Source organism: Chiloscyllium plagiosum, unplaced genomic scaffold, assembly GCF_037043375.1.
Source record: "Chiloscyllium plagiosum isolate Xiang-an unplaced genomic scaffold, Cpla_swu_hap1 HiC_scaffold_47, whole genome shotgun sequence".
Classification (NCBI taxonomy): domain Eukaryota; kingdom Metazoa; phylum Chordata; class Chondrichthyes; order Orectolobiformes; family Hemiscylliidae; genus Chiloscyllium; species Chiloscyllium plagiosum.
In genome coordinates, this window is record NW_028270185.1 from 10,667,267 (window position 1) to 10,681,979 (window position 14,713).

The following is a 14,713-nucleotide window of genomic DNA, read 5'->3' on the forward strand; positions in this document are numbered from 1 at the left end:
ACTGTTCCGTTTTATAAATCTAACTCTCACTAAAGTCGTCACCGCCTGCCCTGACGCAAATCTCAGCAGCTCTGATACCTCTCACACAGCTCCCACCTCTTAAAGGGACAGCACAAGATGCCAAGTGCAAAGCTGGGGGTGAGGTGGGAGGGGAAGGTGACTTTTTTAATGTAGCCATACCTGCACCACACATCCCCCCCCCCCAACCTAGTCAATCGAAATGGGGGTAAATAATAAACCGTTCTCACTCATTTCACAGCTCCCTTGCTCAATAACTGACTTTGCCTCAACTCTCCAAACAGCTCTCTCTCACTCATTAACCACTCTCTCACTTATTAAGCCGCTCTCACTCATTAACCCGCTCTCTCACTCATTAACCCGCTCTCTCACTCATTAACCCACTCTCTCACTCTTTAACCAGCTCTCTCACTCTTTAATCCACTCCCTCATTTATTAACCCGCTCTCACTCATCAACCTGCTCTCTCTCACTAACCATCTCTCTCATTGATTAACCTGCTCTCTCACACTTTAACCTGCTCTCTCACTCATTCACCCACTCCCTCACTTATTAACCCACTCCCTCACTTATTAACCCACTCCCTCACTCATCAACCTGCTCTCTCTCACTAACCATCTCTCATTGATTAACCTGCTCTCTCACACTTTAACCTGCACTCTCACTCATTAACCCACTCTCTCACTCATTAACCAGCTCTCTCACTCTTTAACCCACTCCCTCACTCATTAACCCGCCCTCTCACTCATCAACCTGCTCTCTCACACTAACCATCTCTCTCATTGATTAACCTGCTCTTTCACATTTTAACCCGCTCTCTCACTCATTAGTCAGGTCTCTCACTCATCAACCTGCTCTCTCTCACTAACCATCTCTCTCATTGACTAACCTGCTCTTTCACATTTTAACCCACTCTCTCACTCATTAGTCAGGTCTCTCACTCATCAACCTGCTCTCTCTCACTAACCATCTCTCTCATTGATTAACCTGCTCTTTCACATTTTAACCCGCTCTCTCACTCATTAGTCAGGTCTTTCACTCATTAACCCGCTCTCTCACTCATTAACCCGCTCTCTCACCCTTTAACCTGCTCTGTCACTCTTTCACCTGCTCTCCCACTCATTAACCTGTTCTCTCACTCATTAACTAGATCTCTCACTCATTAACCAGATCTCTCACTCATTAACCTGCTCTCTCACTCATAAACCAGGTCTCTCACTCAGTAACCTACTCTCTCACTCTTTAACCTGCTCTCTCACTCATAAAACAAGTCTCTCACTCTTTAACCTGCACTCTCACACTTTAACCCATACTCTCTCCGTCTTTATTCTGCTCTCTCTTGTCCTTTCACATGCTCTTTCTAACTCATTAATCTGTGCTCTCTGATTCATTAACCGGCTCTCTCTTGCTCTTTAACCTGCTTTCTTGTAGTTTTAACCTGCTCTCCCTGATCATTAGCTGGCTCTCTTGCTCTTATCATCTTCCTTACCTTTCACTTTCAGTGTCTCATTTTGGATTCTAATCCCTATTTAGAGTCATAGAGATGTACAGCACGGAAACAGACCCTTTGGTCCAACCCATCCATACTGACACTCTTCCTTAGAAAAGGGTCAGTGATTCCAATCCACATAGAACATAGAACAATACAGTGCAGAACAGGACCTTCAGCCCTCGATGTTGCGCTGACCTGTGAACTAATCTAAGCCCATGCCTCTACATTATCCCATCATCATCCATATGCTTATGCAAGCCCCTAATGTGGCTGAGTTAACTACATTGGCAGGCAGGGCATTCCATGCCCTTACCACTCTCTGAGTAAAGAACCTGCCTCTGACATCTGTCTTAAAACTATAACCCCTCAATTTGCAGCTATGCTCCCTCGTACAAGCTGACGTCATCATCCAAGGAAAAAGACTCTCACTGTCCACCCTATCTAATCCTCTGATCATCTTGTATGTCTCTATTAAATCCCCTCTCAGCCTTCTTCTCTCCAATAAGAACAGACCCAAGTCCCCTCAGCCTTTCATTATAAGACCTTCCCTCCAGACCAGGCAACATCCTGGTAAATCTCCTCTGAACCTTTTCCAATGCTTCCACATCCTTCCTGTAATGGGGCGCCCAGAACTGTACACGATATTCCAAGTGCGGCTGCACTAGCGTTTTGTACTGTTGCAGCATGACATCACAGTTCCAGAACTCAATCACTCTACCAATAAAACCCATCACATATTCCACTGATATACAAATGGGAATCAGTATTTATAAAGACAATATCCAATTATTTAGGAATTATATTCTAAAATCCACCCTGTGGTGTTGGCTGATTATCTTGATGCTGCTCTGCAATTGCATGTTGCCATTTCCTATACTATCCTCACTGATGGAAGGGCCCAGCACGTCAGTGCAAAGGATAAAGCTGAGGCTTTCCCAGGAATCTTCAGCCAGAAGTGCCGAGTGGATGCCCAGGTTGGTCCCCAGCATCACAGCTACCAGTCTTCACCCAATTTGATTCACTCCACGTGATATCAAGAAACAGTTGGAGGCACTGGGTACTGCAAAGGCCCTGGCACTAGGACTGAAGACATGTGCTCCAGAATTTGACGCTCCCCTCGCCAAGTTGTTCCAGCACAGTTACAACACTGACATCTACCCGACAATGTGGAAAATTTTCCAGGTATGTCTTATACAACACAAAACAGGACAAATCCAACCCAGCCAATCACCGTCCCATCAGACAGTAAAGTGATGGAAGGGGTCATCAACAATACTCCCAAGCAGTACCTGCTCAGCAATAACCTGCTCAGCGACGCCCAGTTTGGGTCTGTCAGGGTCACTCAACTCCTGACCTCATTACAGCCTTGGTTCAAACATGGATAAAAGAGCTGAATTCCAGAGGGGAGGGGAGAAGGACAGACCCTTGACATCAAGGAGCATCAAAGGAGCCCTAGAAAATCTAGTGTCAATGGGAATCAAGTTCGGATCACATTCGGCGCATAGGAAGATGATTGTTGGAGGTCAGTCATCTCAGCTCCAGGACATCTCTGCAGGAGTCCCTCAGGGTAGTGCCATCTCCAGCTGCTTCATCAATGACCTTCCCTCCACCGTAAGGTCAGAAGTGGGAATGTGCGTCAATGATTGCACAGTATTGTTCATGCCTCCCTACGTACTAAAGCAGTCCATGTCCAAATGTAGCAAGACCAGGACAACATCCAGGCTTGGGCTGACAAGTGGCAAGTAACATTCATACCTTACAAATGCCAGGCAATGACTATTTCTAACAAGGGACAATCCAACCATTGCCCCATAACACTCAATGGGATTACCATTCCTGAATACCTCATCATCAACATCCTGGGGATGCTATTGACCAGAAAGTGAAGGGGATTTGCCACATAAACACAACGGCTACAAGAGCAGGTCAGAGGCTGGGAATCCTGCAGTGAGTAACTCCCCTCCTGACTCCCCAAAGCCTGTCCACCATCTACAAGGCACAAGTCAGGAGTGTGAGGGAATACTCCCCACTTGCCCTGGATGGGGGCAGCTCCAGCAACACTCAAGAAGCTCGACACCATCCAGGACAAAGCAGCCCACTTGATTGGCACCACATCTACAAACACCCACTCCCTCCCCCACTGAAGCTCAGTAGCAGCAGTGTGTACCATCTACAAGATGCGCTGTAGTCGTTCACCAAAGATACTCAGTCCGCCCCTTCCAAACCCATGACCACTTCCATCTAAAAGGACAAGGGCAGCAGATACCACGGGAACACCACCCCCTGCAACTTCCCCTCTGAGCCACTCACCATCCTGACTTGGTAATATATCTCTGTTCCTTCACTGTCGCTGGGTCAGAATCCTAAGGTTCTCTTCTGAGTGCATTGTGATGTCCCTGCAGCACATAGACTGCAGCGGTTCAGGAAGGCAGCTCATTACCACCTTCGCAAGAGTAAGCAGGGATGGGCACTAAATGTTGGCCCAGCCAGCGACTCCCAAATCCCACCAATGAGTAAAAACATGGATATGAAGATGGGGAAATTTCCTATGGGTTAAAATGCAGCTGGTGTGATTGACGTGCCTGTACGTGTGTGTTACGAATATTGAGAAATAGGAAATTTCAGGCAGACATATTTCACCAAGAGCACCATTTCCATGTTATGTGTTTACTTGGTCAAATGACAATGGAGTTATTGGGCCAATTGGTCACAATTGATTCCTTTTAATACATTTCCCACAGCCACGGGCACAGTCAGAATTACCAGTCATATAGTGCGGAAACAGACCCTTCGGTCCAACTCATCCATGCCGACCAGATATCCCAACCTAATATAGTCCTATTTGCCAGCACTTAGCCCATATCCCTCTAAACCCTTCCTATTCACTATTCATGAACTTATCAAAATGTCTTTTAAAAATTTGTGACTGTCCCCACATCCATCACTTCCTCTGGAAGTCCATTCCATTTGGCCCAACAAGTCCACACTGACCCTCTGAAGAGTAACCCATCCAGACCCTCTGACTAATGCACCAAACACTATAGGCAGTTTAGCATGACCAACTCACCTGGCCTGCACATCTTTGGACTGTGGGAGGAAACCCACACAGAGAAACTCCACACAGACAGTCACCCGAGTTAGGGAATTGAACCCAGGTCCCTGGTGCTGTGAGACAGCAGTGCTAACCACTGACCCACCATGAGGGTGTGGAATAAACTTCCTGAGGAAGTGGTGGACGTGGGTACAGTAACAATGTTTAAAATACATTTGGATGGATACATGGATAGGAAAGGTTTGTAGGGATATGGGCCAGGTGCGGGTAGGTAGGACTAGTTTAGTTTGGGAATATGTTCAGCATGAACTGGTTGGACTGCAGGGTCTGTTTCGATGCTGTGTGACTCTATGATCTCTCAAATGTTATTTCTGATCTCACACTGCAGCTTCTCTGCAGCTGTGACACTGTATCCTGCACTCCGTTATGCTACCTTGATGGACTTAGTATGGTTCGATTTACCTACAGTACTTTTCACTGTATTTGGATACATGTTAACAACAATAAATCAATTGTTAAGATTGGGTCATATTTCGATAACAGAGCGAGTTCTCTCTGTACTTCTCCGCCAGCAGCATGCAGAGATATTCCTTTAACTCTGGAATACTGCAGGGAAATCTTGGAGGAGTAGTGACCCTGGCAGAGGCTGGTGAAATTTACCACTGGGTCAGTGAGATCCGTTTGTGTTTAACCAGCACCACCTGGTGGAATTAGGAGGCATTGTCCTTTGTGTGAATTCAGGGTGGCACTCTCACCCTGGGTTGGTTATGATTAGATTACTTACAGTGTGGAAACAGGCCCTTCGGCCCAACAAGTCCACACCGACCCACCGAAGCGCACCCACCGAGACCCATTCCCCTACACCTAACACTACGGGCAATTTAGCATGGCCAATTCACCTCACCTGCACATTTTTGGACTGTGGGAGGAAACTGGAGCACCCGGAGGAAACCCACGCAGACACGGGGAGAATGTGCAAACTCCACACAGTTATGCTGGTTACAGTTCCACCTGAGGGGCTACTTGGGACGTTAAGGAGAACGGACGGAGAAAAAAAACTGCAGGTTAATGAGGTCGTTGGTCAGAACCAGAGTGTGACTGGGAAGGATAGATATAACAGGGCAGCAACGAACAAGACCGAAGCAGGGAAAACGGGCAAAAGGAGGGCAAAATCAAGATTAGAGTGGGGCTGGAAAAACACAGCAGGTCAGGCAGCATCCGAGGAGCAGGAAAATCGACGTTTCAGGCAGGAGCCCTTCATCAGGAATGAATGAGGAGCTCCTGCCCAAAAGGTCGATTTTCCTGCTCCTCGGATGCTGCCTGACCTGCTGTGCTTTTCCAGCCCCACTCTAACCTTGTCTCTGACCTCCAGCATCTACAGTACCCACTTTTGCCTAAAAGGAGGGCAAGTGCTGGCAAATGGGACTAGATTAATTTAGGATATCTGGTCAGCGTGGACAAGTTGGGCCAAAGGGTCTGTTTCTGTGCTGTATGAAAGAACCATAAGCTTATTAGCTGAATATAAGCAACATTTATAACACAATGGACGTTTAAAATTCTCTCTTGGCATGTGGGCATTGCCAGCGTTTGATGCCCATCCCTAATTGCCCCTTAACTGAGTGGCTTGCTAGGGCCAACTCAGAGGGCAGTTAAGAGCCAACCCCATTGCTGTGGGTCTGGAGTTACATGTAGGCCAGACCAGGTAAGGATGGCAGCTTCCTTCCCTCAAGGAGATTGGTGAACCAGTCGGGGTTTTACAACAACTGATGATAATTTCATCGAGACTGTCGCCAATCTGTAATTCTTGATCTGTTAGTGTCATATAGTGTGGGAACAGACCCACGGAGGCCTGTCAGAAAGGTGGTGCCATAATTGTGGGAGATTTCAATCTTCGAAAAGATAAGGACAAACCAAACTGTCACAAATACCCTGGACGATGAGTCCATCGAGTGCACTCGGGAGAATTTCTCAGAAGAACATTCCAGAAGCAAGCAGTGAACAGGGAAAAAGTGATGCTGGAGATCAGAGTCAAAGAGTGTGGCGCTGGAAAAGCACAGCAGGTCAAGCAGCGTCCAAGGAGCGGGAGAATCAACATTTCAAGCTAGCTTAGACCTCATTCTGGATGTAGGTTTGCTCTCTGAGCTGTAAGGTTCATTTTCAGACGTTTCGCCACCCTACTAGGTAACATCTTCAGTGGGCCTCAGGGCGAAGCACTGCTGCTGACTCCTGCTGCTGACTCCTGCTTTCTATTCTGTTATCGGGTCACTGGGCTTGAAACATTAGCCCCGCTTTTTTTCTCACACATGCTGAGTTATGCCGGCAATTTCTGATTTTGTTTTAATGCTTAATGAGACAGGGTTTATTCATGACTTCATCATGTAAGTTCCACTAGGCAAGAGTGATCATAACATGATGGCATTTCACCTTCCTGATTGAGGGTGGAGAATTCTGAAACTCTCTCTCTTCCTCCAGCAGTCCCTCAAAGTGAGGAGGATGTTTGCCACGGAGTGCAGCCCAAATTAAGAACGAAGACGTCCTCTAATATGGGGAAACCTGTTGTGCTTCAGCTACCAAAACGTTGGTGGGTTCAGCGATTAGCACTGCTGCTTCACAGCACCAGGGTCTCAGGTTCGATTCCAACCTCAGGCGACTGTCTGTGTGACGTTTGCACATTCTCCCCGTATCTGCGTGGGTTTCCTTCCACAGTGGAAAGTGAGGACCGGAGATCAGAGCTGGAAAAGTGCAGCTTATGCCTGGAACGTCGATTTTGATGCTGCGCTTTTCCAGCAACACATTTTTCAGCTCTTTCCTCTCACAGTCCAAAGATGTGCAGGTTAGGTGAATCGGCCATGCTAAATTGCCCTGAGTGTTAGGTGCATTAGTCAGAAGGAAATGGGTCAGTGTGGACTGGTTGGGCTGAAGGGCCTGTTTCCACACTATAGGGAATCTAATCTAAACCGGGAAACTCTCCTGTTCTTAAGTCTGCCATTGGTATATCAGAAGGATGTACAGATTGATAATGCAGGGAATGCGATGACACAGCAAGATCCCACAAATGAGCAGGTAATCTGTTTCATTGGTTTTGCGATCACTCATGTGCAGGACACTGGGGAAAAATTCTATATCTTTCTTTGAAATATTGTCACAGAATTTTAACTTTTTAACATCTAGCAGGGAGGGAAGAATCTAAAGGCAGAATCTCTGGATCCATGAAGTGTCTGCCCAAATTATGCACTCCACTCTCTAATGGGGGATCCATGTGGATCACTATTTGACCAACAGATCAATCACCGTGACCCCCATCTCTCTCACACACAGATATACTGTACATCAACCATTACTCTTCCTGGACACTGCACTGCCAGCATTAGCCAGCAGATGGTAGCACAGCACAACACCGGACAGATGCACTTTCTAAGAAAACTTCATTGAGTTGAATCATTTCCCAGTTAACCATCTCTGGTCATCTCTGTTTGTTCATAAGCTATGTGGGAATTACTCGCAGCATCCCACTGACCCATGTGGGAATTACTCGCAGCATCCCACTGACCCATGTGGGAACTACTCGCAGCATCCCACTGACCCACACGGGCCAGGTGTGATCCCACAGCCCTCAATCATTCCAACCCATTTGAGAACACAGTTTTGCAAAATGAACCAGCGCAGGAGGAGCCCATTTGGCCCATCAAGTGTGTACTAGCTCAGTGGCAGAACCATCCTATTCTTCCCACCTCTTTTGCCCTTGTGCCACTTGTTGTGTTATTTCTCACGGTGGGTATGCCTTTAAGAGACATGCATCATATCATGTGACCTGAGGCTATGAAAGTGTCAGACTCCATCTTACCCTGGATCAATGGAAGCATGCTGCACTCTCGTAACTTAAAATGAGCCAGGGACTGGTGTTCCTGAGGAAAGTGCTAGGACACTTAGTTATATTAAATGTCCGCAATCCAAACACTTATGCGACTGAGGATTTAGATTAGATTACTTAGTGTGGAAACAGGCCCTTCGGCCCACACCAACCTCCGAAGAGCAACCCACCCAGACCCGTTCCCTTACACCTAACACTACGGGCAATTTAGCACGGTCAATTCACCTAACCTGCACATCTTAGGACTGTGGGAGGAAACCCACACAGACACGGGGAGAATGTGCAAACTCCGCACAGACAGTTGCCTGAGGTGGGAATTGAACCCAGGTCTCTGGCGCTGTGAGGCAGCAGTGCTAATACTGTGCCACCCCAAATGTTTAGTATAATAGTTATATTAAATGTCTGTTGGTTCTTTCAATACAATGATTTCTGCAGCTAGTTTCCTTTGTAATGAGGGATAATGTGGTATTGCCGCATCAGGTGAGACCACACCAGTGCCCCTGGCCACGTAAATTCTTTCACACTTATCAACTCCAGCATTCCTGTGCTGAGCTATTCCTTAAGTTGGGAGAATCCACCTTTTTTAAAAAGTCAATACAATTCTACCTCAGACCCTTTTTTTTTAATGTCAGGGACCAAGAGGCTTTGCAGGTGGGGTTGCCAATTGGGATCAGGCCTGTTTGTGGAGGTGCCATCACATGACTCCCCCTCGAGCCTCAACCATTGGATGCCCATCCTTGTGACAACTGCTGTCCTGCACCAATCGGAAAGCAAGATGACTCATTACCCCTTTGGTTGACATACAACAAATTAACCTTCTGAGGGCAGTTGGGAGTCAGTAACCTCGCTGTGGGTCTGGAGTCACGTGTAGACCAGGCCGGGGAAGGATGGCAGATTTGGGGATTATTACTGAAGCAGATGTGTTTTTATAACAATTGGTGGTCACCTACACCAACGTAATCCAGAAAGAAGTTAGGAACAGGATAAAATCTTCAAGGAGAAAGTGAGGACTGCAGATGCTGGAGATCAGAGCTGAAAATGTGTTGCTGGAAAAGCATAGCAGGTCACGCAGCATTCAAGGAGCAGGAGAATTGACGTTTCGGGCATAAGCCCTGCTTCCTGAAGAAGAGCTCATGCCCGAAACGTCGATTCTCCTGTTCCTTGGATGCTGCCTGACCTGCTGTGCTTTTCCAGCAACACATTTTCAGATAGGAACAGGATAAGCCATTTAGTCACATAGCATAGAGACAGGCCAATCAGGTTTCATAGATTCCCTACAGTGTGGAAGCAGGCCATTCAGCCCATCAAGTCCACACCGACCCTCCAAAGGGCATGAGAATCGATGTTTCGAGCAAAAGCAGGAAGAGCTTATGTTTGAAACGTTGATTCTCCTGCCCCTCGGATGCTGCCTGACCTGCTGTGCTTTTCCAGCGTCACACTCTTCGACTCTGATCTCCAGCATTTGCCGTCCTCACTTTCTCCTCCTCCCTATCCCTGTACTTCCAGTGGCTAACCTACTTAGCTTCCACATCCCTGTGACATTGTGGGGCAGCTTAGCACGGCCAATCCACCCTGACCTGCACATCTTTGGACTATGGAAGGAAACCCACACAGACCTGGGGCGAATGTGCAAACTCCACACAGATCGTCTCCCAAGGCTGGAATCGAACCCAGGTCCCTGTTGCTGTGAGGCAGCAATGCTAGTCACTGAGCCACCGTGGCCAAACCTAGCTGGTAGATGATACTGTCCATCGCACTTTCACTGTGCACAATCCTGTTTGGTGTCAAGGCTGGGAACAATTTTACTGAAAGCACAGTAGACAGCAGTAATGAGGCAGCACAGAGATAGTTGCATGTTAAAAGTCTTTATTTAAATAGTGATCTCTGAAGGCAGCATGGCACAAGGGGGCTGGGGGATCTGGTGACACATACACTGAATGCCCACAAGAAGCAAACCAACTCTTTACAGAAACACATCAAAATAAATCACAAAGAGCTGCGAGACGGCAGGACAGATATTTGAACATCAGACACGAGATGAACTCTGACCCTTTCAAGCCTTGAAAAATCTCAGTCAGGGGCTGTCTCTTTAACACAGAGATGGGGAGGAACTTCTCTCAGAGGGGAGTGAATTCTTTGTCACGGGCGGCTGTTGAGGCTGGGTTTGCTCAGCACGCTCAGGGCTGGGATTGGTAATCAACGAGGGAGTCAAGGGTCACGGGGAAAAGGCAGAAAAGGGTTGAGGATTGTGAGATCAGCTGCTATCTCATGGAATGGCAGCACAGACCCGACGGGCTGAATGGCCTACATCTGCTCCCACATTTTGTGGTAGACCAGCTGCTGCTATTTCCTCCACCTTGCGCCGAACTCCCTCAGAGGGAACCCCAGACACGGGGAAAATGTGCAAACTCCACCCAGACAGTCACCCGAGGCTGGAATCGAACCTGGGTCCCTGGCGCTGTGAGGCAGCAGTGCTTAACCACCGTTCAGAGACCATTCAGCCCATTGTGCCTACTCTGGCTCCCCACAAGAGCTCTCAGCCAGTGCTTGTCCCCTCGCCTTCCACCCCCAACTCCCTGCAAATGTTTCACCTCCAGTAATCCTTTCCTGAGAGAGTGCTCTGTCTCTACCGCACTCAGGTCACGCGCTCTGCGATGAGGAGTTTCACTCATATCGGTGCCCTCCGATTCTCGCTCCTCCCACCATGTACCCTGTCCACCACTTTGAACAACTCAATCAAATCTCATCTTGAGCACCAGCCCAGTTTCCCCTGTCTATCCAATTAACAAGGGTTCCTCATCTTCAGAGTGACCCTCTTGAATCTTCTCTGTACTCCTCTCTCCCTAACGCCTCCATCTTTCTTTGTCTCATCCTTCAATACCGCACAGAATGGGCCCTGGTCTGGGTTTTGGCTTGTGCCCTCTGCAGTGCCATTGGGAGCGAAGGGATCTACTCTGAGCCACGCAGTGCTCCCCAGTCAAAGCAAACATCCCAAACATATTTGACAGGTCTCCCAGAAGCACTGGATCTGGAGGAGGTTGACAGTGGCAGAAGACAGGGGATGTGCTGCTTCATCTTGCAACAACATAGTCCTGAATAAATACTCGCTCGGTGAAGCTGAACTGCGCATCACTTAATGAAGAACAATTTATCCGGAATGTGTTTTAGTTTAGAATTGGCTGACACAAATGCTTCCTCCTCTCACACCTTAAGGATTTCTCCTTGGGGTTCCATGATGCTCTCTCACGACTTCAGTGCGCGTCGCAGTCCGACTTTGAGAGGGATCGATGTCTGTTTTCTGACGGGCAGGAGGAGGGGGAACGGTGGGCAGGGCTCCAGTCAAATTGTCCTCTCCTTCTCCCAGTGCAGAAGTGCTCAGGCCGATCGTAATGAGTCAACTCTGTCTCTTCCATCACCCTCAGTTAACTCGAAACAAGCTGGGGATGGAGTTCTGAAGAAGGGCCTCTGGACCCTAAGTGTTAACTTTTGTTTCTTTCTCTCTCTCTTTCTCTATCGGGCCTGCTGAGTTTCTCCAGCATCCTCTGATTTTAAGCTGATGAATGATAGACCCTGACTGAGGGACTATCCCAGATGGACCCAGACGGAAGTTGCATTTTGTTTAACCCAATTGATTTACTTCAAACCCTTGAAGTCCCAAAGTTGCCCAATCCCATCCCTTTGACCTTTTACCTGTGATTGCAACATTTGTTGCTTGTTCTTTGTGTGAAATAAAATTTCCCAATGTTAGCCCCATCTTGAATCGTCTTGAGTTCAATCGAGTCCCTCATTCTAGTCTGATGGTTTAATTAAAAATAACATTGCCTGCTTGATTAGCACTCCATCCACCCCTTCCCACACCCACTCCCTCCCCCCAACACTGACGCTCAGTAGCAGCAGTGTGTACCATCTGCAACTCACTCAGCTTCCTCAGGCAGCACTGTTCAAACCCACAGTCTCTTCCATCTAGAAGGACAATGACAGCAGATACATGGGGACACCATCCCCTGCAAGTTCCCCTTCAAGCCACTCCCCATCCTGACTTGGAAATGTATTTCCTTCACTGCTACTGGGTCAAAATCCCAGAATTCCCTCCCTCAGGGCATTGTGGGTCTACCCACTGCAGCGGTTCAAGAAGGCAACTCACCCCCACCTTCTCAAGGAGGCAACTAGGGACAACAAAACGCTGACCGTCCATTCACCTCTCATAACAGAACAATGGAAGAAAATTAATTTGACGTTATATTCCAGGAAAACATTTTTGACAATTTTTAAAAATTTGAATCCCTCTCTGCTGGGACGTTACAGTTTTTGGTTCCGTCATATCTATTTCCTCACGCCCACCATGTTCCAACGGTCCAGACTCTAGAGTTTTTCCACAGGGCGCCAAGAGGACATTGGGCCCATCCCATCCATTCTATTCATCAAAGGCTCCAGTCCCATATTCCATAGTCTAGACTCACATGAAGATTTCCCACATTGCGCAAAAAGGTCCTTTGGCCCATCCTTTCCATGCTGGTCATCGTATTTCATGGAGACTCCACAGAAGGAAAGAAGGGGGATTGCATTGCGGTGCGGGGGAAGCCAATGGTACCATTTTGGGGATGAGAATGGGCAGGCGAGCTGGCGATAATGGCTGCCGGCGCTCAGACCGGGTCAGAGGTGTTGCCACTGCCAGCTGGGGCTCCGGCCTTGGGGAGCTCGGACACCAGGCTGATGCTGGTGTGGAAGGGCGAGAGGCGTCCAGCCAAGAAACCCCCTGGTTGCCTCCAGCGCCGAAGGTAGGCCCCCAGCCGCAGGCGGAGCTTACGGTGCAGTGAGGCGTAGATGAAGGGGTTGTAGCAGGCGGAGCTCATGGCCAGCCAATGGCAGGAGACCTGCGCCACGTTGAGGTAGCGGGTGTCCAAGATGGCGAAGTCAACGTCCAGGTCCTGCAGGAGGTTGAGGATCTGGAGGGGCATCCAGCACATGGCGAAGGTTACCACGGAGACCACCAGCAGGGAGAACGTCTTCCTCTTCTTCTCGTTCCACCGCAGGCGGTTCTGCTCCACCACCCCGGGCAGGTGGCGCCTGCGCAGGTGGGCACTGATGGCACAGTAGGAGACGCTGACCGCGGACAGTGGCACCATGTAGGAGGCCAGCATCACCACGCAGGAGTAGGCCGCGCGCTCGGTCTCCCGGCCACGCCAGAACTCCTCGCACACGTTCACGTCATGGCCGGCGGCCTCCAGCTCCACGTAGGCCACCCGGGCGGAGGCCGGGCTGGCCAGGGCCAGGGCCAGGGCCCAGATGGACGCCACCACCAGGCCGCAGCGGCCGCGGCCCGCCCTCTGCCGCACGGGGTGCGCCACCACCACGTAGCGGTCCACCGCGATGGCCGTCAGGGACAACACCGAGACGTAGACCAGGGCGGACTGCAGCAGGGAGACCAGGTGGCACAGGAAGCGGCCAAAGAGCCAACCGCGTGGCTCAAAGGCGTACGACAGCGTGGGCGGCACGCAGGCCAGGCACATCAGGAGGTCCGCCGACGCCAGGTTCCCGATGAAGAAGTTGGTGACGGTGTGGAGTTTACGGTCCACCATGATGCTGCCGATCAGGAAGGCGTTGCCAACGCACGCCACGGCCACCAGGGCGCAGTATAGCAGGATGAAGAGGCACTTGTACTGCTGGAGGAGCGCGGTACCAGGGAAGGTCACTCTCACGCTGCTGTTGAAGAAGCTGCTGTTGTCCACCGTCTGGTTCTCCATGGCCGTCTCCTCATTGGCTCCTCAACGTTGACCTTACAAAACAAAACACAACAGCCCCTTCAGGAACAGGACGGATCTGATTACAGGAGAGAGTGGCCTCCTGCCTGAACTCCTCTGTAATCCGTTCTCAAACAGCAGACTAGATTTGTTCAATGTATCCTCTCAGCTACATGACACTGGGATCGTTTGCTATAAATTCTGTGCCTTATGACCCTGTCCCACAACCACCTGATGAAGGAGCGTCGCTCTGAAAGCTGGTGCTTCCAATTAAACCTGTCGGACTATAACCTGGTGTTGTGTGATTTTTAACTTTGTCCACCCCAGTCCAACACCGACATCTCCATGTCATCCCCTCCCTGAGGTAGGCTGTAGGGGTGAGGAGCACACCGCACCAGACAGAAAGATGGGGACTTTATTCCAGCACCTTCTGTGATGGCAGAAGTCATTTATTGACCCAAGGTATGTCATTTGCCCGTGTGACATACAGGGGGCGTGGTGGCTCAATTATGCACAGCAGGATCACATGGACTCACTTCA

The 14,713-nt window shown here is 49.2% G+C and overlaps 1 protein-coding gene across 1 annotated transcript; it reads right to left on the bottom strand.

The window, feature by feature from the left end:
* Positions 1-12,458: 12,458 nt before the first annotated feature.
* LOC122542942 (prolactin-releasing peptide receptor) lies at positions 12,459-14,186 on the bottom strand. Its single transcript, XM_043681085.2, has one exon. The coding sequence runs from the start codon at positions 14,174-14,176 to the stop codon at positions 13,076-13,078; it is 1,101 nt and encodes a 366-aa protein (XP_043537020.1). The 5' UTR covers positions 14,177-14,186; the 3' UTR covers positions 12,459-13,075.
* Between the last annotated feature and the right edge of the window lie 527 nt (positions 14,187-14,713).

Excerpts from the sequence above, each read along its gene's own strand:
- LOC122542942 (XM_043681085.2), bottom strand. The coding sequence starts at position 14,176 with ATGGAGAACCAGACGGTGGACAACAGCAGCTTCTTCAACAGCAGCGTG.